Below are 26,488 nucleotides of genomic sequence, written 5' to 3' on the forward strand. Positions count from 1 at the left end.
TTTTCCCTCAACTCCTTTCTGTCCCCAATATTGCTAAGACCTTCTCATTTAATTCTCATCCCCAGCACATGATTTTGCATCTCATTAATGCATTGACTTCATGTTACACATTAAAGTTAGCTATGTATCACATCTCCTGCAATGATTCAAACCTCATGAGATCAATGACCAAATATCATTAAAAACGAGTAGCTTCTCTAATCAGAGAATCCTGCACAAAATAGTTTTGTTTTGTTTGAACAAAAGTTCAGTGAATGAAATAATCATGCGTTTGAGTTTCTTTTTAAAATATGACAGCATGCAACGCAGATCAAGGTTTCTTCAATGTCTGGTCATAAAGTCAACACAATTCTCCAATGAAGATGTTTTGATTTCATCCCTCAACTTACTAGAAGGAGGAAATTCTGGAAAACTCTAAGGGACATTTCATTTCTTAAATGGTTCCCTACCAAAAGTTTTGTACAAACAACTTTTCCACCTGCTCTCTCTCAAGTACTGTAGAGTTTTGATGTTAAGAGCCAAAAAAAAGAAAAAAAAGTAAACCATTCAGATTAGTGTTTTGTAAACTATGTAAAGTAAAAATAAAGATCCATTTAATAAAAACATTCACACAGACCAATTTATTCTATAAATGTTTTTAAATTTTTCTGTCACAAGCAACTGCATTTCTTCTTACCTCTTTCCCCTGTTCCATTCCTCCCTCCCGACTCCCTATCCCCTTTGCTTGGCATTATCACAAGTGTCCTGGTATTGTTTTGCAAGGAAATTGAGAAAGAAATGCTTCACTCATTTGGCTCCATTTACTTAGCTTTCTATCTTGTTTAGGCGCCTTTTTATCTCTAGGGGCTAACTATTAATTAATAGAGAACTTGTACAGTGGCTGAGCTTTTAGTGAGGTGCCTTCCTCCTATTGTGTTTCTTTGAAGATAATCAATTTCAGCCTCTTTTGACTGTCGATAAGTCTACGTAATCACCTTTTCTGCCTTCCTTCCCAGTTCTGCTAGTACAGAACTCTAAGGCAAAAGTCTATAATACATGGCTCCAGGAACAAATCTGACTTTTTTCCCCTATCACTTATACTGGGGATATTTTTTAAACAATGGTATCCTCACCTTAGCCTTGGATGAATCTAATATGCAAAGGCAGGATTATGGATTTAGAGTTAGGATGAAACTACTCATTTTCCCAATGAGTAAAGTAGCTTAACCAAGATCACACAGCTGTAGAAGTAGTAGAGTCAAAATTCTAATCCAGGTCGTCCAAACAGTAAATTTTTCCAGAATTTCAGACTTCTCTCAAAGTTATGGATTATGACCTGTTATTAATGTCCTCAGTTTTTGTTTGTTTTATTGTTTTAGGGGGGAGGGATGGTGGGTAGGAAGTAATTAAAAGGTAGATAATATTCACACTCCCATATGAAAAATTAGACTGAGACAGAAACAAATGAAGGTAGAAGAATCTCCACATTAAAAACAAAAGCAAAACAAAAGACAAACCTCATGTTGCATTGTTAGAAGGAGAAAAACCTTCAAGGAAATAAAGGACCCTTTATTTCATCGTTAGTCATAATGTTCTTTACATGAGTAATTAAGCCTGAGAATATTACACTGAACGTTTGGTGATTGAAATTAATATCGTCTAAATGAAGCATTTTCCTTTTTATTTTCAACAGCTGTGCATTTATATTTAGTGTGCACATCCTTTCTGAAGAAGACAAAAACATAATTCTGTTCGTTTAAATTAACCACCAATTCTTCACTAGTTCAAATGAAATATGTGGAAACCAACCTCTGTCTAGCTATAGAAAAAGCTCTGGGAGTTCAAGCAGTGAAGACAGTGCTCTCCTCTCTGAGCCTAGAAATCCAACCTTTTCTGCAGCTGTGACTGTGATTCCTGTCACTGAGGGCTGCAGCGGCACCTTCTGGCAGATGAAGGAATCTATTTTCTGAGAAAAAAATACTTTTGCCTATGGGAGAGTACTATTTATGATCCTGAATGAAGAAAGGTACAGAGAAAAGGAAATGGAGTAGTTAAAACTCATTAATTTTCTCCATCTGTATTTTTATGATATGACTAGTAGAAAATGAGTGGATCAGCAAAGGGTAAGAAGAAATGATGCCGTTTAAATGCCTTTGGAATTTCCTTACTAGGCAAGCAAGCCCTGAATGCTTGGTGGAGAAAAAAATGGCATCTAGTAGCATTCTATTATAGACTAATGAAGAACAATTTCTTATTTAGAACATGCTAGGTATATCTTCTACTTATAATATACCAGGCAGCGTAATAATTCTAAAATGTCCAACCACTGATTTCTTAAAATTTTATCTATTTTTAATATTTTCCTTCAAAGACTTATAATGGTGAAATATAAATACATCTCCACAAGGACTTGTTGCTTCTAGCATTTGAGGACTCTGCATATAAATAATATGCATGAAGGTGCTAATATACATGTCATGTATTATAACAGGCACATTCTATTACTCTGAATGTTCCTAAGAAGTCTCAAAACTGAACATCAGTATTTAACTTTAGTTTTTTCACATTTCTAGTGACCTGAGTCTACATAAGCTGGAAGGAATGTCCCTTGTTAATTTCAGTTTAAATTGATGCAATGACTGTTGGTGTACCAAATTATAGAAATCCATATTATATGAAGTACAGAATATAGATCATGTATAGCTTTCTAATCTTAAAAAAGAAACCCTCCCCCTTCCACCAAATAGGTAATTCCATCCCACTCCCAAGTTTCCATAGATTTAAGCTTTTCCATTACTTTTAAAATCCAGTGTGAACAGAATTCATGGCATTGTGGAATCTGTGAGTTATAATGGATTTGCCTTTGAATGGATCATTTTGTATACATATGTACTTATATATGTATATAGTTTTTCTTCATTAAAATGTAAGGTCCTTGAAAGTAAGGGACATTTAAAATATCCCCAACACTTAGCACAGTGACTGTCACACAGGAGATATTCAATAATTGTCTGTTCATTAACTAGTTCAGTCCTCTTGGCAACATACAAACCAATTTCTCAAATGTAATGTTAAAGGATTGAATGCACCTTCACTAGAAATATTGGAGTTGAATCAACCACTTCACCTACTGCTTTTCCAAAAGCAATGACAAACCTCTTTGGGCACATTAACACTGAGTTAAAACAGTAGCAGTATCATGATAAAAGAATTGGTGTTCCAACAATATCTTTAAAAAGATGATCTCTATCCGAACATTTTAAAGGAAGCCGCATTTTTTAGATCTGAGATCTTCAGAGTATAGTCCTTTAGGATATATGTTTTTTAAACACGACAATTCTCTTCTCCAGTCTCTGCATTAAGTTTTAAGTGGTATCTAATTATAATGCTTACTTTTAACTGTCTGAATATTTCATTATAGCTTGAAGCTATATTACATTTTCTCTCTGAACATTTTTCATTAATTGAATCATGATTAGCATACAATGTCAATATACTTTATAACCTAACAGCAGACTTTAAGTTAACAATAAGAGTATTAATATTCTAAAATTGCAGTTACATTCATTTGTACTTACAATGCATGGAAAACATGTTTATTTATATTTCCACTTTTCTACCATACATTCATTATTAGTTTATTGGATCTGAAAAACTAACCTGAATATTCTATTATGTTGGAGAATGGAATATATTTTAGTAAAACAAACTTAATAATTTAGCATAGAATTAGCACCCAGCATGAGTGTTCACATATAAATGAATATATATAGTTCTCCTTATCTTTACTTTTCTTATGGTGATTGAAATTATTCTACAAGTGTTGACAGACCTTAAACCATCTGCCAGTCTACATGGTACTAGAACTGTGAACTATAAAAATAATACATTTTATTTGCACCATGGTACTTATTTTTTATTTACCTGTCATACACTCTTCTTTGAAGGGGCAGCTAGGTGATGTAGTGGATAGAGCACCAGCATACGAGTCAGGAGGACCTGAGTTCAAATCTCATCTCAGACACTTGACACTCACTAGCTGTGTGACCTTGGGCAAGTCCCTTAAACCCAATTGCCTCATCCTGGGTCATCTCCATTCATCCTGATGAATATCTGGTCACTGGATTCAGATGCTCTGGAGAAGAAGTGAGGCTGGTGACCTGCACAGCCCTCCCTCATTCAAAACAAAAGTCAAGTGCAAGTCATGTCATCATTTCTCTGATGGCATGGTCTTCTTTGGCAATGAAGGACAAACACGCACACACTGTACTTTGAGTATATACCACATATATGAACAATAATATGGGGTTTTTTTTTCCCTCTTCTCTTGAAAGCAGTCAACATTTCTCCTAATATTAGCAACTGAAAGAGTGCAAGAATCTTATGTTACTGGGTTTAAGCTAACAGATACTAATGGATACTGTGGAAAAGAGAAAATAGTCAGGGTATCTAGAGGAAAGGTAATAGGCACCCATTGTGAAAATTAAATGAATAACAAATGATCATTTGGATATGTTAAGCTTATCTCTCAAGACCCAGAAGATGAATTCTTCAAATTTATTTGATCCAACAAAGTGGCAGCTATAGTCTTATAGTTTTCCATAAAACTTCATTATAGAATCATAGTTTTAGATTTGGAGTGGATATTATTGGTCAACCTGGACCAACCCTCTACCTGATATACAAACTCCTTCTAAAATAAATTTAGTGATAAAGCACTTAATATTTCAAAAAGCACCACATTCTATTTCCCAAAAATTCTAAATTTTAAGAAGTATTCCCTTGTATTGTAAAATCAAATATACCTATTTGCAACATCTGTCAACTAGTCATGGGTGTCATATTAAAAACCCCTGGTGCAGATCCCCTTTTTAAGATATACTCTATCTTTTCCACGTTCATCTTAATGGGATGACAACGAGATCTGAACAATGCATAAATAACAATGTCCAAATTAACACTTGTATAACACTATACAAAGTAAAGTCATTTCAAAAGGATGTTAAAGACATGTAAGTCAATTTCACTATAGCAGCATTTCATCAATCAGTTATAAGATTGATCCTTTCAAATGATGTATATTTCTATAACAGGCTGTTTCGCATTCTTTCCCAGAACCACTTAGAAAATATTATTTTGTCTGTATGTGGATGCAGTTTGATAATTGTAGAGTGCAGTATGTTTATTTCTATAGTTTATCGTTTTCATAATGCTTTACATCTGTTAATGCATTCTGTTTCATTAGTTCACTGGGCTGTCACATCACACTGATGATTGAGGTTGCAATAAAATAAATGCATAATTCTTTATTACATGAAATGCTATATTATCATTGTATCTATGCAGTTGATTTTTCAACCTAAGAGTAGGACTTCACATCTATACCAGTTATGCATTATTTCAATAAATTTTGCCCAGTATTCTAGTTTGACAAGATCTTTTGGGATCCTCATTATGGCAGCTAATGGATTAGCTATGCTCCTGAGCTTTGAGTAATCCATAAATTTGATTTCCATGACCTATATTTATTTATCCAAGGAATTATTTTTTAAATATGTTGAACAAAATGAGGCTAAGAACAGACACTTGTGGCACACCATGAGATATTGTACTTAAGGATGACATAAATCTGTCAAACAATCCATATCTTTTGAGAGCCATATTAAAACAATTCTGAATTTACTTAATTGTATAATCATTCAGTCTGTATGTTTTCATCCTATACATGAAGCAATTGTAAGAAATTTTCTCAGATGCCCTGTTGAAATGCATTTATAGCATGTCAACAGCTAGTTGACTATTTTACTAGACTAATAGAAATAGAAGTCAGATAAGCTGGATCTGGTCATGTGGTCAAGTCAGACTCTTTGGGATGCTGCAGACCATAGCATGCCCACACTACACCAATAGGGTCTTCTTGGCAAAGATACTAGAGTGGTTTCCCATTTCCTTTTCCAGTGGCTATTACTTGTTCTTAATATACGTATTCTGGCTCATAGTTATGTTTTCTTCTTCTAAGTGATTAATAATCACTGTCAATAATTAATTCTTGAATTATTTTTGTCCAAAGGTTGACATCAAGGGCAAATCCTCCATAATTTATTGATATTGTGTAGATATTTTTCAGAGACAATTGGGGTTAAGTGACTTCCCCAGGGTCACACATATTATTGTGCTATAAGGAATGACAAAAGGACAGCTTCATAGAACCATGAAAAGATACTGATAAACTGATGAACAGGAGAGTGAACAGCACCAAGGAAACAATTTCTACAACACAAATCACATGGTAAAGACTAATAATTACAAAAGACAACTCTAATCAATGAAATAACCAGTTAACAACATAAGAATAAACATATTGAAGTAAACTACCTACTTCCTGAAAGAGCCATTGTTGCATCAAATTCATTATACTTGTCCAAAATATGTCCTGGTCATGTGAAAATATTTGTATTTGTTATAAAGGTGTTTTGTTTTGTTTCGCTGCAATTTGTGAAGAGGAGGTATGTCAATAATTTCTCTTCAAAAAACAGAAAGAAAAAAATAATTGTAAATAAAATTCAGATTTAAAATAAAATACACAGAAGAAAAGAAAGTTTAGAAAAGAAAGAAAAGCAGCACAGCTTCGAAAGAAACAACTTGTTGCTGCTTCTGCTGAGACTCAATCATTTTCAGTCCCATCAGATACCTCTTGACCCCATTTGGGATTTTTTAGCAAAGATAGTAGAGTGTGCTGCCATTTCTTTCTCAAGATCCTTTTACACATGAGAAAACTGAGACAAATAGAGTTGAGTGACTTGTCCAGGGTCACACACCTAGGAAGCATCTCAGGTAGAATTTGAACTCAGAAGATGAGTCTTTCTGACTCTATCTAGCACTCTACACATTGTCCTACCTAGCTGCCTTTAAAAAAAATTTTCTTTATTTTCAGTTTTCAACATGCACTTCCATAGATTTTAAATTTTCTTCCCCTCCCCCCAAGATGGTTTGCAATCCTATATAGGCTTCACACATACATTCCAACTAAACACATTTTCACATTATCCAAGTTATGCAGAAGTATTATAATGAATGAGAGAAACCATGACAAAGAAAAAAAACACAAAACAAAAGAGAAAAGAGTATGCTTCACTCTGCAATTCAGCTCCATAGTTTTTTCTCTGAATGTGGATGACATTATCCATCATGAGTCCTTTTGGAAAAGTCTTAGGTCCTTGCAATGCTGAGAAGGGCTGAGTCTATCAAAATCAGTGCGTGCACACTATGGGAGTCACTATGTACAATGCTCTCCTAGTTCTGCTCACTTCACTCTTCATCAGTTCATATGTCTTTCTAGGCTTTCCTGCAGTCTGCCTGCTCATCATATAGCACAATAGTATTTCATTAGATTCACATACCACAACTTGTTCAGTTGTTGCCCAAATGATGGGTATTCCCTTGATTTCCAGTTCTTGGCCACCACAAAAAGAGTTACTATAAATATTTTTGTCCATGGGGGTCCTTTTCCCATTTTTACGATCTCTTTAGGGTACAACCCTAGAAGTGATTTGGCTGGTTCAAAAGGTATGCACGTTTTTTATAGCTCATTGGGCATAGTTCCAAATTGCTCTCCAGAATGGTTGGATTTGTTCACAGTTCCATTAACAGTGAATTGCTGTTCCAACTTTCCCATGTCATTTCTAACATTTATCATTTTCTTGTCTTGTCATGTTAGCCAATCTGATAGGTGTAATGTGGTACCTCAGAGTTGTTTTGATTTGCATCTCTCTAATCAATAGTGATTTAGAGCATTTTTTCATATGGCTATAGATAGTTTTAATTTCTTCCTCAGAAAACTGCCTGTTCACATCCTTTGACCATTTATCAACTGGGGAACGACTTGTATTCTTGTAAATTTGAGTCAGTTCTCTATATATTTTAGAAATTAGGTTTTGATGTAAAAATTCTTTCCCAGTTTTCTGCTTCACCTGGCTGCCTTTTTAAAACTAAATATATTCATAGATTCTTATGCCACTCTATTTTTGTCTCTTCTGCTCTGTCTGTGGAAATACATTTAATTCTGTGTCTGTCAAGTACAGAATAAAACACACATAAATATGTACATACATACATACATATATATTATATATGATATATATTTGTTCAGGCATTCTCAACTCTTTGTGACCCCATTTGAGGTTTTTTAAGCAAAGATACTGGAGTGGTTTGCCGTTTCCTTTTCTAGCTCGTTTTACAGATGAGGAACCAAGACAAACAGGGTAAAGTGACTTGCCCAGAGTCACACACCTACGTAAATGTCTGAGACCAGATTTGAACTTGAGAAGATGAGTCTTTTTCTAGTGTTATCTTAATTCCCAATTATGAGTAATTACTCTGCCCATTCTCTGCTTCTATTGTGAAGCCACCAATATCGCCATAAAGTAAAAATTAGGGGGGGCAGACAAAGTTAAAGAATAAACACCCAAACACAAAATCACAGAGAACCAGAAATAGATCATTAGGGACGCATTTAATACCTTTGGTGTTAATTGAATTAGGACAATAAATGTTCTGGAGCTCAAGGGTATCATGAGATCTTCACATTTTAAATTTAAGAAGAGATGGTACCCTAATAAGAATCACCTAGACAAATGAAAGTAAAACTGAACTGACTTTGTTCACTACACATTTATGCCAAGAATCTTCAGATCCTCAATCTTTTTATTCTTATACTAATGACATCCTTTCAGTCACTTCAGCAATTACTATAGTCCTTTTCTCCCCACAATTCCCAACACCACCTCATTCCCCTTGATGCAACCCTACCTACCATTTTGCAGACAATGTTGAGACCATCTAATATGAGTTCTATCACTTTCCTTCTTCTGCATTTCATAGACTCTGTTTTCACTTACGCTCTCTCCTTCCCATCTTTAAAAATGAGGACCTTAACATCTTTGTTCTTTCTGAACACCATCCTTCCTTTTTGATACTCTGGCTTCTACTTTGGCTTCTGTGACACTTTTATCTTTCATTTCTCCATTCTAACCAATTTTCATTGGTTTCTCTTACTCCTCCTAAATGTGTGTAAATGTGAAGGTTCTAGAATAGAGTTTAACGTTCTCTTTCCATGTCAGTTCATCTACTTCTATGCCTTCATTTTGAACACCTATGCCCATCATTTCCAAATCCATATTTCCAGTCCTGAAATCTCCATCATCTTCTGAACTCAGTTTTCTGTCTTCTAGACATTTCTACTGAAGTGGCCTGCCCATGTTTGTCTTAAGTTACCTCCCCCAAAAAATCATATATCTCCCAAATCAGCTGATCCCCTTTACTTCTATTTCTCATCTTAAGAGCACCAACATTTCTCCAGCGGCATAAACCCAGAATGTGAGTTAATTTTGACTATTCTCTCTCCATCACCACTTGTCAACCTTGTCATTTATTTGTCTGCAATGTTCTTCATTTCTCCTACTTAACCCACTTAACGAGTTAAGGCTATCATTATCTCTTGACTGTTCTATTGGAATTCTCTCTGATCTCTCTCATATCCCGTATCTATCCTCTCTTACTCTACTCCTCGACACCAAAGCAATTAAAACTGTGCACATTTCATCACAGCCTTTGTTGGCTCAAAGGCCATAAATGGGTCTTGACTGTATACAGAATAAGATAGATTCATTACTCAAGATGAGCATTGAACTTAGGTCAGGTAAGCTGATGTAGCAGTCTGAGGTGAGTATATAATGCCTGAAGACTATGCTTTATGTACAATTATGATAAAAAGTAATGTTTTATTTAGTTTATAATGGGAAATTCTGAGGGGAAGGGAAAGAGTCAGAGTTAATGTGTACCCTTGGGTGTGTCAGCACACTTAGATCCATTTGGCTTATATTCTGCCCACACCTATCCTGTTCACTCAATGTTCATCCAATCCACATAGTTGGGACCCTTTCCTCTTTATGCACATTAAATTCCAATCAATTTAGGCCATTAGTCTTCTATGTATTAGACTTCTTTGTTCAAGCTAACCAGTTACTCAAACTGAACTTTTCAGGTTTTAGCTGGCCCCAAACGTCAGCATAGTAAGTGGAGAGGGTCCTGGATTGGGAGTCAGAAGGCATAAATCTAAATCCCAATATACCACTTATTATCTGTGATGGGCAACTGGATAAATTTTCTAGGACTTTGTTTCAAATAAAAAAAAAGGGTTAGGCTGGATCACCTCCAAAGTCCCTTATAGTTCTAAAATGTACATGATGGATGGCTACAAAATGACCGTTAAGACATGAATGAGAGTGTTCTGATTAAAGGCTTCAGATGGGTTAAGAATCCACAATGTCTAATAAAAACAAAACAAAACACTCATGGCTAGAACAATACAGCCTTATATATATAATGAATAAAAAGACTATTGGGAAGATGTCTGGCCAGAGATGAAACTACTGCTCACCAAATGCTTTAAGAGGCTCTCAGTAAACTTGAACATGGGTTTTGTTGCCACCCACAGGTCACTTTACTTTATCAGTAAATATAGAAGAGGAACACTCAGGTCAGAGTTAATCTAGCCCTATCTTCCCACATAAACCATGTCTCTTATGTAACACTTAAGAGAGGGTACTAATAATACTGTATCTCTATATTTGGCAGATTCATTTATTTCAATTCATATTAAAAATCATTATAGCAAGGTTCTGACTAGAGCTTTCAAAGATCAGTTCTGTAGTCAGATTCTTCTTTCACTCCGCCAATCTCACCACCATGTAAATGGAGCAGGACAGGTCAATTAAGCAGAATGTTTCAGCCAGAACCATTCTAATCCTGAGCATGTAGACAGGTTAAATATCCCTGACAAAGCAATGAAATAACCCATCTTCCTACTCGCAATACATTTGTACACCTGCAGTCATATTACATTGGAAAGAAAATCAAATGGACAGTCTCAGGCTCAGAAAACCCAAGTGTTGAGAACTATTGAGAAAAAAAAGCCACAAAATCAGTTTTAATTTTTTTAAGTGTGGCTTGTAAATGATTTTAATAATTATTAAAGCACATTTTTTTCTGTCAAAATGATGAATTAAACCTCATTAGTCTCAAAATAACATTTAATAATTCAATAAGAAGAAGGCACTCACTTTGGGGGGCCTGGGTAATTATACAAGAATCAATAAAACTCTAGGACTGGCAAGACATGCCTGGAACTGGAAAAAAGAAACCCTAATCATGCCTGTCATGTGTTAGGTGGTTGAGACTCATTCTGTTTGGCTCAGCAAGGTAACATCAGGAGCAAGGGTCCAAGTTACAAAGATGCACCTTTAGGTTTGTTGTCAGCAGACCTTCAGAGCAGTCCAAAAGAGAAGTGGGTGGTAGATTCCCGTTGGAAATCTTCAAGCAGAAATTACACAAGTAGTTGTTGAGTATGTTACAGTAGGAATTCCTTTCATGTATAGGTTGAACTTAAAGGCTGAAGTCTCTTCTAACTCCCAAATTCTCTGATTCTCCAATTGTTTTAAAAAACATTGTTATGAACATGTACTAGAGTTGGAAGGGATATTAGAAATAACTTTATTCCTCACATGTCGTTATTGTTGTGGTTTAGGTATTTTTTAGTTGTGCCCAACTTTTGGTGACCACTTGGGGTAAGCTTGACAAAGACACTAAATTGATTTGTCATTTCCTTCTCCAGTACATTTTACAGATGAGGTAACTGAGGCAAACAGTGTTAAGTGACTTGACCAGCGTCACACAGCTATTAAGTGTCTGACTGACATTGGATTTAAACTCAGGAAGATGGGCTTTCCTGAGTCAAGGTCCAGTGCATAGTCTACTAGGTCACCTAGCTGTCCTATTCTACTATAAATTGTCTTTTTGACAAACCCTGAGGTTGTCTACTTGGTTTTATTTTTTTTTTTTATCCAGGGTAAGAAGGCTACAAGCATGCAGATATATTGGGAATGGGAGGATTCTTCATTCCATTGCTTTGTCAGGGATATTTAACCTATCTAAAGAGGTGAAATTACTTTCCCAATATCATACAGTTGTCCTAGTACCACAGAACAGAGAATAGGACACAGGACGCTACACTCTCAGTCTTGCACTGCTTCCAGCTTATCACTGCTCTCCTCATTTCAATATTAAAATTGACTCTACCTTTGACAAGATTTATTTTTATTTTTATGAAGGCAACTAGCTCTTAAAAAGAAAATAATATAATTGCCATTCCCAGTCTCCGTTTAGGCTTTTAAAAATGCAAAACAACACTCTATATTACCCAGGATGTGATTGATCCACCAGTTGCTGTTACATGCCTCATTAGGGGCAGAGGAAAAAAAATAACATAAAAATTTTGGTAATTCTAATGAGATGATCCAAAGAAAATTTAGCCAATATGCTTAGTACATATCAGAAATTTAGAATCACGGACAAAATTTCAGTAGAAGATAAACCTACTAAAATTGCAAATGCCTCAAATTTGATATGTATCCTCATTGGAATATTGTAGAAGTATTTTTTTAATAAAAAAAGTCTCATTTGCACAACCGCAGATCTACTTTTCAAGATTTTTTGTATGACTACTGCCAATTTGAATCCCTAGATTGGAATAAATGCATAGCCATCTGTTCTGGTGGTGTAACTGCAAAACCAACCTCACCAAGGCAATTGTTTCTAATGCTACTGGTGCTCACTGAAGGCTCTCCTTTGTTTCATCTCCAGTGAATAAATTAAGGTGGATATGTATCAGATTTGTAATAAGAAGATAATCTCAATTAAAATAAAAATCTCTATGCCAAAAATATATTTAACCCCTTCTGCCCTGAGAACCTCATCCATTTGATAGCTATAATATGTTTCCACTTGCTATTCACATCATTTTTTTTTCCCTTTGACACTGGCAGGTAGATCAGAATATAACTGTTGTTGATTTACTCTTGACCATACAAAAATGAAACAAAGTAAAAATAGGGAAAAAGAATTGGATAATGAAACTAGATTAACTTTATTACTTTAAATGGGAAGTTATGCTAAGGATACTGTCTTTGGACATAAAATGTTACAAAAAGAAAGTATGATCGTAGCCCTTTCAAAAAGATTTTAGGGAACATGAGACTATTCTGGGGGATGAAGGGAATGCAGTTTAACAGGGAAAATAAAATGAGCATAGTTCTGTGTTACATGAACTTTTTATTTATTTGTTTTAATTACAGAGGAGTGATATAGTGGTAAAAAGAAGTAGATCAGTGGATGTAGGGCAGGAGGACCTATGTTCAAACCCTTACCACTTACTACATGCATGTAACCATAGCCAACTCAAAACTCTCTGGGCTTCTGTTTCCTCAGATCATAAATGAAGGGGTTGGATTAAATAAAATATGATGGACACTCAAGTCTTAAATTAATCTAATATTAACAAGAAACGGAAGATAGCTCTGAGTCAAGATGATCTGAGTTCAAGTCTCTTCTCTGACACATTATGACTAGGTACCCTGTGCATAACCTTTCATTGCCCCAGGAAATTTTCTAAGACTACAAATTGCAGATTAGCTATAGCCAGAGGACCACCACTCCTTCCCTCCTACCCCCAACTCAGGGCTGTTTGTGGCTACAATACTTTGGATCGCTGCCTGAATCAGAATAAAATGTAATTAGGAAATATTAAACAAAATAAAATATAATAAAACATAGGTAATATTAATATGTGGTTTTCTAAATAACATATATCCTTCAGAGATATTTATGTATTGTTTAGTGGCTGCTCTTTCTATGTTTGACACTGGTGCCCTAAACCAAAGAAAGTGGACAAAAGATGAAAGCATTAACTTCCTTTTAAAAAAAAAATAGTGGGCTAGAGTTTTGGACAGGGAACCCAGAGAGGCAATAATTCGGATTTAAGTATTGCTTCTCTAGATTGACTAGACTTCAAACATTGATCTTGAAATAACTGGCTGAAGCCAATGGAGTTTTGCTTCAAAAGATAAAATTTCCATTATTTATTACGGAAATTGATTCTAAATGTTAAATTGACATTATTTATTAATATATGCCCAAGCCAAATGAAATGGATAGCTAAACAATCACAGTCAGTGCCGAAATCTATTTCCATATATCAGGTCAAACCAGGACAAGTTATCAATAATGTACAAATAAAGAATAATCCATTTAGTTATTTAGGACCAACTTGTCTATAATCTTTACCTCCCATCAGAACCCAATTCACCTTAAACAATAGAGAGTGAAATCACTGGATAATGTGAAACTTAACTAAATGGGACAAAGTTTCATGACAATTCTTGAAGACAAAATGTAGTTCTCAAATGACAAATCTAGGTAAATGAGTTGGGAATTCACCATGTAAAAATTCCTCAGTAAAACACTTCTATTAAATGAGAGCTTTGCTAAATTCCTGCTTTAATATTATATCAGTGTAATGGAATATTAACATTATATAAATAATATTATATAAATTCTATTGTTGTCTCTGCCACTATCACCTTTTCCTCACCCAATTGCTCCTTATGTCCAGGCACTGAATGTCAGTGGTCTAGAGAATGCACAGTTTAGTGAACCATGTTCCTTCTTTGGTCATGTCAGTTCTCAGAGAAACTGGATTCAATTCCCACCTCTGGAACTTATTACTTTTGTCACCTTGGGCAAGACATAGCCTCCTTGGATCTCAATTTTCTCACCAGTAAAATAAAGAGATTGGACTAATTAAGCATTGGGGGCTGTTTCAGATCTAAACTAGTCTGCAGTATTAGGTTTAGTCAGTTGAGTGAATGACTATTTTTTTCTTCCTCCCACCGTCTCTTACTTTCTGAAATGTAATTCCACTGTTATATAAGTAAACTAAAGCCTAGACAAGGAAGTAAAATAATCAGATCATTCAGCATTTTCTTAAAAGTGTTCAAATACTTCAACTGTAAAATTAATTACAAGTACAATACTGCAGACTATAGATTATAGTTCAAAAGAGTATGACACTCAGAAAACCTTTTTCAAATAGTATAGAGGTTAGTGTCTCTTTCAAGTAATAAGAGTCATCTGTTTTATAATAGGATCTTTCTTTCTGAGAAAATGTTTTCCAAGGTGATATGTCAGTGTAGGAGAAAGGCATTAGAGGAATGAGGGAAACATAAAATTTATTATAACTATAAAGCATTAAAAAATTGCACATCAGCTAGGGGACATACTCCCTTCCCTTTACCAACTCATTTCACCCCCTGTCCCTCCTTCAAATCTGCCTGTCTTCCTAATAGTCCTTGATAATTGAACTTGAGCCATCCTAAGGGCTGAGGATCATTTCAGGAGGTTATGTTCACTTTCCTAGTTTTTTGAGATAAGTTTATTTCTCAGTGATCTTCAAAACTCCTTTTGATCTTATCTTCCAACATACCACCCTCTCCTGTTTCCTCCCTACATGGAGTTACTTTATACCATTATTTTCTCTTCTTCCCAGTAACCAAAGAACCTGTATTGCTTTTAAGTTACAACTTCTGACTTTAGCTTCACATGCATAAGCAGATCTGGATAAAACCAAACTGTTTCACCCATCTATATACTCAAGTACTCTCTCCATTCAGTTTTAGATTCACAACTCTCCATGTGTATCCTGTATCTGTGTCTTCCAATTCTGAATATCTGAGCTTATCCAGATACAAGGAGCATTTCTCATTTCACCCACTTTTGTAGATTATTATCACCATTACTACTGTAACTACTAATAATCAGCGTTTACATGTAAGATTTTAAGTTCACAATGTACTTCACATTGTAATTCTTTGGATCTTCATTCTCCCTGCCCTTTCCCTGACTCAAAAACAAAACAAAACAAATTAAAACAAAAACAACAACAAAACATTTTGCGGATGAGCAATTTAAGGGAGAGAAAAACAAAGTAAATTGACTAGATCAGATAACTAGGAAGTGTCAGTGATTTGAACTCAGGTCTTTCTGCTTCCAAGTGATCTCACTCTGTACATTATGCTACATAGCTGCCTTATTTTTGATGATCATTTTTTTCACCAGAATTTTCCTCTGTACCTTCAAGCTTTCAGAGGATTTCCATAACTTGGCAGGGAGGGGTTCTCTATTTGACCCAGCATTCTTCTTCCTGAAGTTAACTACTGCCATCCTTAGTTGCCTGTCTTCTCAAATAAGAGCACTAGAGGTCATCCCCCCACCAACCCCTTGAAACAGGCTAACATAAGTCGCATATAAGAAGGGAGCAAGCAGGTTTTCACAGCTGCTTTTCTGGAGTGACACTCATCTTCATATACTCATTCAGCTGAGAGACAAAGAGAATCAAAGAACCTGAAGAACCTGTGTCTATTATTTGATGAAAACAGAGGAGAGGAAAGGGGAGAGAGAAAAAAAGAGAGGTAGAGAAAATGAGAGACAGGGGAGAAAGGAAGGGAGAGAGGTAGAAAGAAGAGGTAAAAGAAGGGAGAAGGAGATGAGGGATGGATAGAGGACAGGAAGGGGCAGGATAGGAAAGAAATTGAACTGCTAGAACAAATTGTAGTCTCAAGACTCAAAAAGTTAGTATGTACATATATTTAAGATTATTTGAGGTTTCTTAATGGATGAAGTGACAGACGTTATTTTGTTCAATGATGTTTTAATTATAAAGGTATAAATAGAAACTTCCCAAAGGCATCCATCATTGTTTAAGAATTCCACATCAATATTCTGCAGATGCTATTTGGAGGTGATATTCTGCTGATTGCATCACACCATCCAAACAAAACAGCATCTCGTCAATGATATACACTGGCACACTGAAGTAACCAAGTAACCCAGCAATAGCACATGTAGGGCTGTATTCCAAAGAGATCAAACAAATGACAAGAGGACACGCATGTACAAAAAATATTAGTAACAGCTCTTTTTGTGGTGGCCAAGAACTAGAAATTGAGAGGATACTCATCAACTGGATAATGGTTAAACAAGTTGTGATATATGAATCTAATTAAATACTATTGTGCTATAAGAAATGATGAACAGGTGGACTTCAGAAAAGCCTGGAAAGACGTATATAAACTGATGCTAAGTGAAGTGAGCAGAAAAAGGAGAACATTGTACATAGTAGCAGCTACAGTGTGTGATGGCTTTTGATAGACTTCTCGGCAATGCAAGGACCTAAAACAACTCCAAAGGATGCATGATGGAAAACCTCATCCACACCCAAAGAACTATGCAATTGGAATGCAGAGCAAAGCCAATTCTCTTGTTTTTTTGTTTTATTTATTTTTCTTTCTTATGGTTTTTCCCATTATATATATATATATGTATATATATATATATAATTTTTTCTATGCAATATGACTAATGTGAAAATGTATTTAGTAGGAATGCATGTGTGGAGCCCATACAGGATTATGTGCTGTCTTGGGGAGAGAGGGGAGAGGGATGGGGAGAAAATTTAAAACTTATAAAAGTGAGTGTAAAAAACCAAATATAAATGAATTGTAAAACGTAAAAAAAAACAAACCAGGTAGATGATTATTGCATATTGCCCAGATTATGTGCTGATAAATATAAGATTAAGCCTTCAATGATTTCCCCATCACTAAACCCTCAATAAAAGTTCTAAAACCTCATATAGCACACGATTAAAAAAAAACAAAACTCTAACGTTCTAATGCAATTATCATGAAATAGTCTTCCTGTTTACTTTCCTATGTTATAATATCTGGCTTCCTTCAAAACTCAGTTCAAATGATACCTACAGAAACTTCTTCCTGGTCCTGAAGCTGCTAAGGCTTTCACTTCTATGGTTACTTGGTAGCTCTTTCATACGTCACGTATATCAGGCAAATACTAGCTTTTCCTTTGTAATTGTATTCCAAGACCCTATTAGCACAATGTGATAGTAAGAGCTTAATACAGGCTTACTGACTGATTGATGTAACACTGTGCACTGTAATTAACACTGATGAGGGTTCTCCCCATTTTAGACCATTCGTTCTATGAAGGTAGGGAGCATCTAGCACAATGCTCAGAATAACGTTTAATACATTTTGCTGAAATGAATTCTACTAGAGAGTTGCAAATTTGAGCTTCAATGAATCACTTATATGTATCCCATTTTCCAACAATATTCTTTTAAAACAAGACTGACAGTCTCAAAATAGGAAGGAACCTCAGATGCCCCAAAAAATACCGAAACAAAAATGCCAACTACATGTATGATGAATGAACAGTAAATTTGCACTTGAAGATTTCTATTGAGGGGGAGCTAAATATCTCCTAATGCAAACCACTCCATCAACTTCAGCTATGTCTAATTGTTACTAAGAGCTTTCCTTGAAGAGATTTACTTGTTGGTATTTCTATTTTAACATTTATGCCTGAGGTTATAAATATGATCACAGTAACTATGAGAAAAATGTTTTATCTCAAAGAAAAAGGATATAAGGAAACATAACTTTGATAAGATTTTTCTTAAAGTAGTCATGAAAAGAAGTTTGTAATTTTAATCATTTAAAAACAATCTCATGTAAGTAGATATTTTGAATATTTCTCCCAAGCAAGGATTTGTTTCCTCAAGAAAGACAGATGACATGACTGAACAGAAAAATTTTGGTCAAATATTTTAAAAGTTTATCTTTAAAATACACTCAAAGTAAGAAAAGAAAATTAGAAGAGACTAATATTTTAGGGGTATTTGTTTTATTTTTCCTCTGCAACTGACATTTATCTCTTTTTTTCAATATCTGAAAAAGACAATGATGTTGTAAAAAAAAAATGCCACAAAACAAGGGTGTAAATGTAACATTTGCCTTTTTATCTTATGTTTCAAATGAAACAACTGACATAAACAGATATATAAAATTTACCTTTTTCAAAAGATTTTTTAAAAAACTGTATGTGAATATTTCCTATTACCAGGATAGGTCACAGAAGCAAGAAAGTTAGAGCCTTATAAAAATTTTAAAGAAAACTTAATATCTATACTTCAAAAGCCATTCTCAAAATTGACATTCTACCAGATTCCTTTTATGAAAAAAATATAGTAGCAAAGGAAGAGAATTATAGACCAATATTAACAATAAATAGCAATCTAACAATTTGAAATAGAGTCCTGGCCAAATATTTGTAACTATTAAAAAGAAACAAAAATAAACCAAACCCAATTACTATGACTAAGGAGGGTTTTATACTAGGAATAGAGGTATGGTTCCATATTCAGAAAGCAATTAAATAATAATATTGAAAGAAAAACAAAGCTTTCCAAACCACATTATCATATCAATAGATATAGACAAAGTACTTGCCAAGATACAATATTTATTTACAATAAAACAAAATCTTTCCAACTTTAGTTATGAGGGGATCTTTTAAATGTAACTGAAGAAGTATCTGTCAACTATGCCCAACGGAATATAAATTCATGCATACCCTTTGACCTAGCAATACCACTACTAGATCAATATCCGAAAAGAGATTAAAAATAAAAATGAAAAGGACATATATGTACAAAAATATTTATAGTAGGTCTTTTCTGATGGCAAAGTATTGGAAATTGAGGGGATATCCATCAATTGGGGAATGCCTAAATAAATTAAGGTATATGATCATGATAGAATACTACTGTTCTTTAAGAAATGATGAGCAGAATGCTCTCAGAAAAAAAAAATTGAAAGACTTACATGAGCTGATGCAAAGTGAAATAGGTGTGCTCATCCTTCTGTGTGATGAAGTAACAGCAATACTGTAAGATGATTAGCTGTGAATGACTTAGCTATTCTCAGTAATGCAATGATCCAAGACAACTCCAAAGGACTTATGATGAAAAACGCTATCCATCCCCAGGGAAAGAACTGATTTTGTCTCAATACAGATTGAAGCAAACTTTTTTTAAATTTTATTTACTTTTCTTGAGGTTTATTTTTTCGTCTATGTTTTCTTTCACAACATGACTAATATGGAAATGTTTTGCATGACTACATGTATATAAACTGCATCTAATTGCTTGTCTATATCTATATCTATAAATACATATACATACACACACACACATACATACCACATGCATGGTGGGGGGGACTTGCAAGTCCAGAACATCTCACATTTGCAAAGAAAATAGATACAATTTGGAAACTGTTGCTTCATTGCCTTCTCTGCCTTAGGGATATTTAACTTGAATAAGGAAATGTCGAATTGGGAGCCTGCTGTCTACAAGTATTTCCAAGGCTGACATATGGGAGAGGGATTGAATTTGTTGTTTACTCACAAAAGCAATAGGTATAAGTTGCACAGAATCAGTTCAGATTGTGTATAAGGATGGGGAAAACTTCCCAGTAATTAGAGCTGTCCAAAAGTGGAATGAATTTCCTTCAGAGGTGGTGTATTCCTCCTCACTGGAGGTGTTCAAGGAGAAGCTGGATGATACTTGTCATGTATGTTCTAGTGGAGATTCCTTCTGGAAATAATTTAGACTAGAAACTGCCTGGAGTCACCTGTAAATTCTATGATTATCTTCTTGCTCATGTCTTACCTCACAAGCAAATTTCTCTTCTATGGTGTAGCACCAATGTAATATTCACAGCACTTATGGCAGCCATGAATAATCTGGTGCAGTTCTGAATCATGAAATACAGCAGACTCTCCACGTGGAAGAGAGAACCAAAACATTGATTCAGACACCAGAAAGCCAAATCTACCATAGTAACAAAAATCTATACAGAATAACAATGCAGAGAACAATACCATCCCCAAGCCTTTTCCCTGCTAAGCTTCCCATAAACCAGCTCCATTAAACAAATCACAAGCAGGCTCTCTCGAACAAAATCACAAACAAGCTCTCTCACTCACACTAGCCAGCTGCCTGCTTATCTGCATCCTTCCTACTTCTGTCTGCTCTCATGACCAATTTCCTCTCAGCTCTGCTCTAATTCTGCCTCTTCCTGTTCTACCCTTCCTATTCCACCTGTTCAGTAAACTCCTCCCACCACTGACTCCATGTGACTCAGGCTTCCATGGGACCCAAGACAGGTCACATAGTCCTCTTAATGAATGGGAAAGATCTTCCCATTTACGTTACCATTACATTGGTTATTCATTAAAAGTGACCAACAGAACCTGACTTTTTAAAGTACATGTACAACATAAATAAGTGCTTTACAATCTGATATATCTGCCCACACAGGAAAACCTTCAACCTCTATCTCTGCTTACAAGCAGGACTAAAGCTGGAAATCACAGATATACAATTTAGTCTTTAAAACATTGAAGGAAGGAAAAATCTATTGCTACCCTAAAGATCTGAGTAGTATCTACTGCAAGTGTGAAAGTATGACTTTTTGTTTGCAATCTTTAACCTAATTCCAATTCCTATTTCTTCATCTAAACCCATTTCTCCTTATTCTGTTCTTTTTAAAGATTTAAAAAAATTAGAAATTGCTTTCTATATGATTAGCCTTTGTACACTTGAAAGCTATTAGCTTTGTATCATTTGCTTCTTTTACAGAGGGTATCATCTAAAACTTTTACCATACTTCTAGCTCTTCTTTGTATGCTTAGAACATCTCTGTATTTTTGTATAATGTGCAGTGTGTGATTTGTATTTTTTGCTCTTAATGATCCTTTGCGACTTGGCATCACCAGAACCTTTAAGTGAATATCTCTTTAGAGCAAGGATTTTTAACCCTTTTTTCCTGTCATAGACCACTACTTTGGCAGCCTGGAGAAGCACATGAACAACTTTTAGTATATTTTAAATGTATAAAATAAAATACAGAGGTTTCCAAAAAAAAAATCAAAAGTTAGTCAAAGTAAAGCTGTATTTTGCATCAACATTCAGGAATCTCTTGAAATTTGTCCACAGTGAAGAACCTTTGCTCTACAGTATTATCCACAATAATGACAACAATTTTAAATGCTATAAGATATTACCAGCACTTGATGGTCTGCTACCTAGTCTAAATTAGCTAACTACATAAATAAATCATTAAGTCACTCTCAGGGCTGAGCCCCAATTAATTGTATACTTGTTTAGAAGTAGACAGTAACAAATCATATAGTCCAAGTTTACAGATGATTATTTTACAAACTACAAATATCTTTATGTATTTTCATTTATTTAGCTATTTGTTTACACAATTAAATTTGCTAAAGAAAAATTAAATTAGTGAGGATTTTTTCTCTTCTTTATATATATTGGATTAATTTGTAAAAAAAAAAAACAATCCAGAATGAAGTATAGATGTGTAAAAAAATGGACTTCTGCTGACTAAGTACTATGGTGCCACAAAGAAAATGCTTCACCTTCAGTCTCATTAATGTGATGCTGAATAAAACCAGAGAAAACTACAAAACTGTGCTTGCTCAGTCTACTACCAATGTGTTAAATAATTTCACCTTCTTCATCTTCTTAATCTCTTTTCATACTGTCAACCAGCCTCTTCTAAATACTGTCTCCTCTTCATGATTTTGTAACACTGTTCTCTCATAGTTCTCCACCAATATGACCATTACTTCTCAGTCTCCTTTGCCAGTTCTTGATCTATATCACTAATTAGTGTCCACTAACCACCCATGTTCCCTTTTCTGTCCTAAGTCTCCTTGTCTTTTCCCTCTCATTTGATGATCTCATCAACTCCCATGAACTATATTATCATTTTTATATGGTTGAAACACACATGCAGAACCCTAATTTCTCTTCTGAACTGTAGTCCTGTATCACCAACTGGAACTGGACATTTAATGGGCATCTTAAACTCAACATCTCTAAAAATAGGTCTCATTATCTTTCCTTCCAAACCCTGCCCATTTTTTCAAGTTTTCTTTTACTTCTGAGGATACCACCACACTCCTAGTCACCCAGGCTCACAGTGTTAGTGTCATACTTGACTCTTCACTCTCACTCATGCCATATATCCAAGTTCTCAAGTCTTTCAGTCCCTACATTCACATCTCCCATATACATCCCCTTTTTTATATTTATACCACAACCACCTTGACAGAGACCCTCATCACCTCATAACTAGATTAATGAAATAAACTCCTTGATCTTTCCCCATTTCAGTCCAGCATCAATTCAGGTGACAAAGTGATTTTCCTAAAATGCAGTTCTGACCATGCTACTACCAGTTTATTGGCAAACTCCAGTGGCTCCCTATTTCATCCAAGATCACACATCGTCTGCTGTTTAAAATTTAAAGTACTCCAAAATCTGACCCATTCTTACTTTTCCAACATTCTTATGCTTTACTTCCCTCTACACACTCTATGATAAAAATGCCATCCTCTAATTGTAATTTTTCACACATGACATTGAACCTTTTTCTTTCTTTCTTTCTCTTCCTTCCTTCCTTCCTTCCTTCCTTCCTTCCTTCCTTCCTTCCTTTCTTCCTTCCTTCCTCCCTCCCTTCCTCCCTCCCTTCCTCCCTTCCTCCCTTCCTCTCTTTCTTTCTTTCTTTCTTTCTTTCTTTCTTTCTTTCTTTCTTTCTTTCCTTCCTTCCTTCCTTCCTTCCTTCCTTCCTTTCTTTCTTCTTTCTTTCTTTCTTTCTTTCTTTCTTTCTTTCTTTCTTTCTTTCTTTCTTTCTTTCTTTCTTTCTTTCTTTCTTTCTTTCTTTCTTTCTTTCTTTCTTTCTTTCTTTCTTCTGGCTGCCCTCATGCCTAGAATCCTTTCCCTTCTCATCTCTGCTTCTTGTGCCCTTTCAAGACTCAGTTGGATTTTCACTTTCTGAAAAAGACTTTCTGTTCTTATCTTTGCACTCTCCCAGTCCTCCCCCGCCCCATCCTGCCCATTCCCACTAGATACATCTTGTATGGATCTCATTAAAATGGGAATTCCTTCAAGAAGAGACTGTATTTTTGCCTTTTTTTCTTCTACCTTTAGCAGAGAGTCCAGCACAATGTAAGCACTTTTTGACTGACTATCTTATTGACTGGTTGCATAATCACAGTGAATTATCTTTTATTTTTATTTTTTTTTTGCCAGCCTACTAGCAGAACATTAAGGGAAAATTATACTTCTTAAGCAATAATTAAAACAACCTATCATGAGGTATTTGAAAAAAGTAGGAAAAACAGGTCTTTTGAGGCTGCTGTCACCCTCTGCATATTAGATTTTTATTATCTCTTAAAGCAATCTTATAATGATTCTCAAAAATATAGCATGGATGATCATTTTAGGCCCATAACCATGACTTCTTTTAAAATGCTTCTGGAACTTAAAATTAAGAAAAATCTGTTTGCTACAACTGTTATGAGAGAGGAATCGAAGAGGAGAAAATATAATAGTAGCTCTACAATATTAAAAGAAGTGATCCTGCGGAGATCATTACTACGTTAATAAGAACAACTTTCAATGAGTTCATTCATGATCAACTTTTCTTAATGATAATTTTTTTTTTTTAGATCATGTAGTACAAGATTTTAAAATAAAAAATCTAACCCAATCTTCCTATTTTAAAAATGACAGAGTACTTCTGGATAACATGAGTAACAAGATAGTGGAGGACATTTTCTGCAGTTCCCATAACCTCTCCAAACCAGAAATTATGTGCCAAAAAAAGCAGCTTCCATTGTGCCCAAGACTTGGAACACCTGGAATGAAAAAGAAAGTTAAAAAAAAAGGTTTAGGAACTAACTCTTACTAAACCTAGGCTCATTCAGCACCCCTCCCAACCTTCCACACTACAATCAGTGAGGCTGCACAAGAGATAAAGTGATATACCAAAAACAATAACCCAATCTCAGAAAAAGAAATGAATACAACTCTAAAAGAACTACTAAAGAAAAAAAGTAGAACTTGACAAATTCACAGGATACTTCCATCAAACTTTTAAAGAACAATTAGTACCCATACTTAACAAATTATTCTCAAAAACTAAGAAAGAACCCTGTCAGAATCCTTTTATGAGACAAATACAGTCTTATTACCTAAACCAGAGGAAGATAAGACATGCAAGAAAAATCATATGCCAATATCATTAATGATAATTAACTAGATTATTTTTAAAAAAAACCCTATCAAACAGATTACAACTATTTTATCCCAAGAATTCATTCATTATGATCAGATGAGATTATTTGCCAGATATAACATTAGGAAAACAATATAATTAATCATATTAAGAACCAAAACAACTAAAACCACATGATCATCCCAGTAGATGCACAAAAAGCCTTTGCTAAAGTACAGCACTCTTATGCTAAAACTTCGCAATATATAGATATTGAGATACTGTTTTTAATAGCATGAAAAGTGTTTCTTTAAAAGCAGTAACAAATAAGATATGCAATGGGAAAATAATTAATACAGGATTAAGAATGCCCATTCTCCCTACTATTATTTGATATAATTTTGCAAAGACTAACAAAAGCAATTTTAAAAAAGGAAGGAATTAAAGGGATAAAAAAAAAAAGTAAGGAGAGACAAACTATCCCTGCTTGCTAATATTAGAAAACCCAAGAGAATAAAGGTCCTAATTGAGATAATTAATAGGTTCAGCAGAGTTTCCAGCTATAAAATAAATCCTCACAAACCAACAGTATTTCTATATAATAACACCAAAACACAAGATGCAATAATAGAAAGGGAAATCCCATTCCAAAGAACTGTGAAATGCAAAAATATATCTCGAGATCAATTTCTCAAAGCACACAAAAGGTATAAAGATTCAAAGATTCAATTATAAATCATACTTAAAGAATAATTTGAATTACAGAAACAATATTTAGTATTTCTGGGTAGGTCATGTCAATAAAAGAAAAATGAGAATAGTACCAAAATTAATTTATATTTTTAATGCTTTAACAATCAAATTACCAAGGTGATACTTTACAGAGCTTGATAAAATCACAAAATTCACTTGGAAAAATACAAGATATAGAATATCAAAGGAAATATTGAAAAGAAAAAAAGGAATACAATGCTGTATTGTAAAGCAGTGATCATCAAAACCATCTGTTATTGGTTAAAGAATAGAGAGATGGATTAATGGAACAGACTAGATAAGAGAGATTCAGAAACAATTGAAATTAATAACCAAGTGTTTGATAAGATGGAAAATATGTTACTTAAGGAAAACCTACTAATTGGAGGAGGAGTAAGCAGAAAAAGAGAAGGAAGAGGAGAAAAAAAGGGAGAAGAAAAGGAGGAGAAGTAGAAGTGGTGCTAGGACAACTAGAACACAGTCTGACAGAAATCAAGTTGAAATCAACACCTCATACCATACTCCACAGTACATTTTCAATGGAAATATGACCTTAATATAGAGGATGATGCTGAAAACAAAATTAGAAAGAGGAACTGATCATATACTGTTCATCACTATGGGTAACAAAAGTATCTACAACCAAAAAGAGACACAGGCAATTAGAAAAGATAAAAATAAATTACTTTGAGTACTTAAAACTGAAAAAAGCATCTATAGAGACAGCATTGATACACTGAGAATAACTAAGGAAGTAGTTAAATGGGGAAAATAATCTTTGTATCAAATGTCTCTGATAAGGGTTTGGGATCTAACACACACACACACACACACACACACACAAGCACACACCCATAGTT

At 34.6% G+C, this 26,488-nt stretch overlaps 1 protein-coding gene across 3 annotated transcripts in view; it reads right to left on the reverse strand.

The window, feature by feature from the left end:
- Positions 1-26,488, reverse strand: part of GPC5 (glypican 5) — a 2,038,323-nt gene that overhangs the window by 947,754 nt on the left and 1,064,081 nt on the right. The window contains exon 8 of one of the 3 annotated variants that reach the window (XM_072622123.1): positions 1-24,516. The exons of the other annotated variants lie outside the window; for them this stretch is intronic. Coding sequence (XP_072478224.1) covers positions 24,374-24,516 — 143 coding nt within the window. The 3' untranslated portion in view covers positions 1-24,373. The remainder of the gene's footprint in view (positions 24,517-26,488) is intronic. 3 annotated transcript variants of the gene reach the window in all.

The sequence above is a fragment of the Notamacropus eugenii genome, chromosome 6 (assembly GCF_028372415.1).
Source record: "Notamacropus eugenii isolate mMacEug1 chromosome 6, mMacEug1.pri_v2, whole genome shotgun sequence".
In the NCBI taxonomy this organism is placed as follows: domain Eukaryota; kingdom Metazoa; phylum Chordata; class Mammalia; order Diprotodontia; family Macropodidae; genus Notamacropus; species Notamacropus eugenii.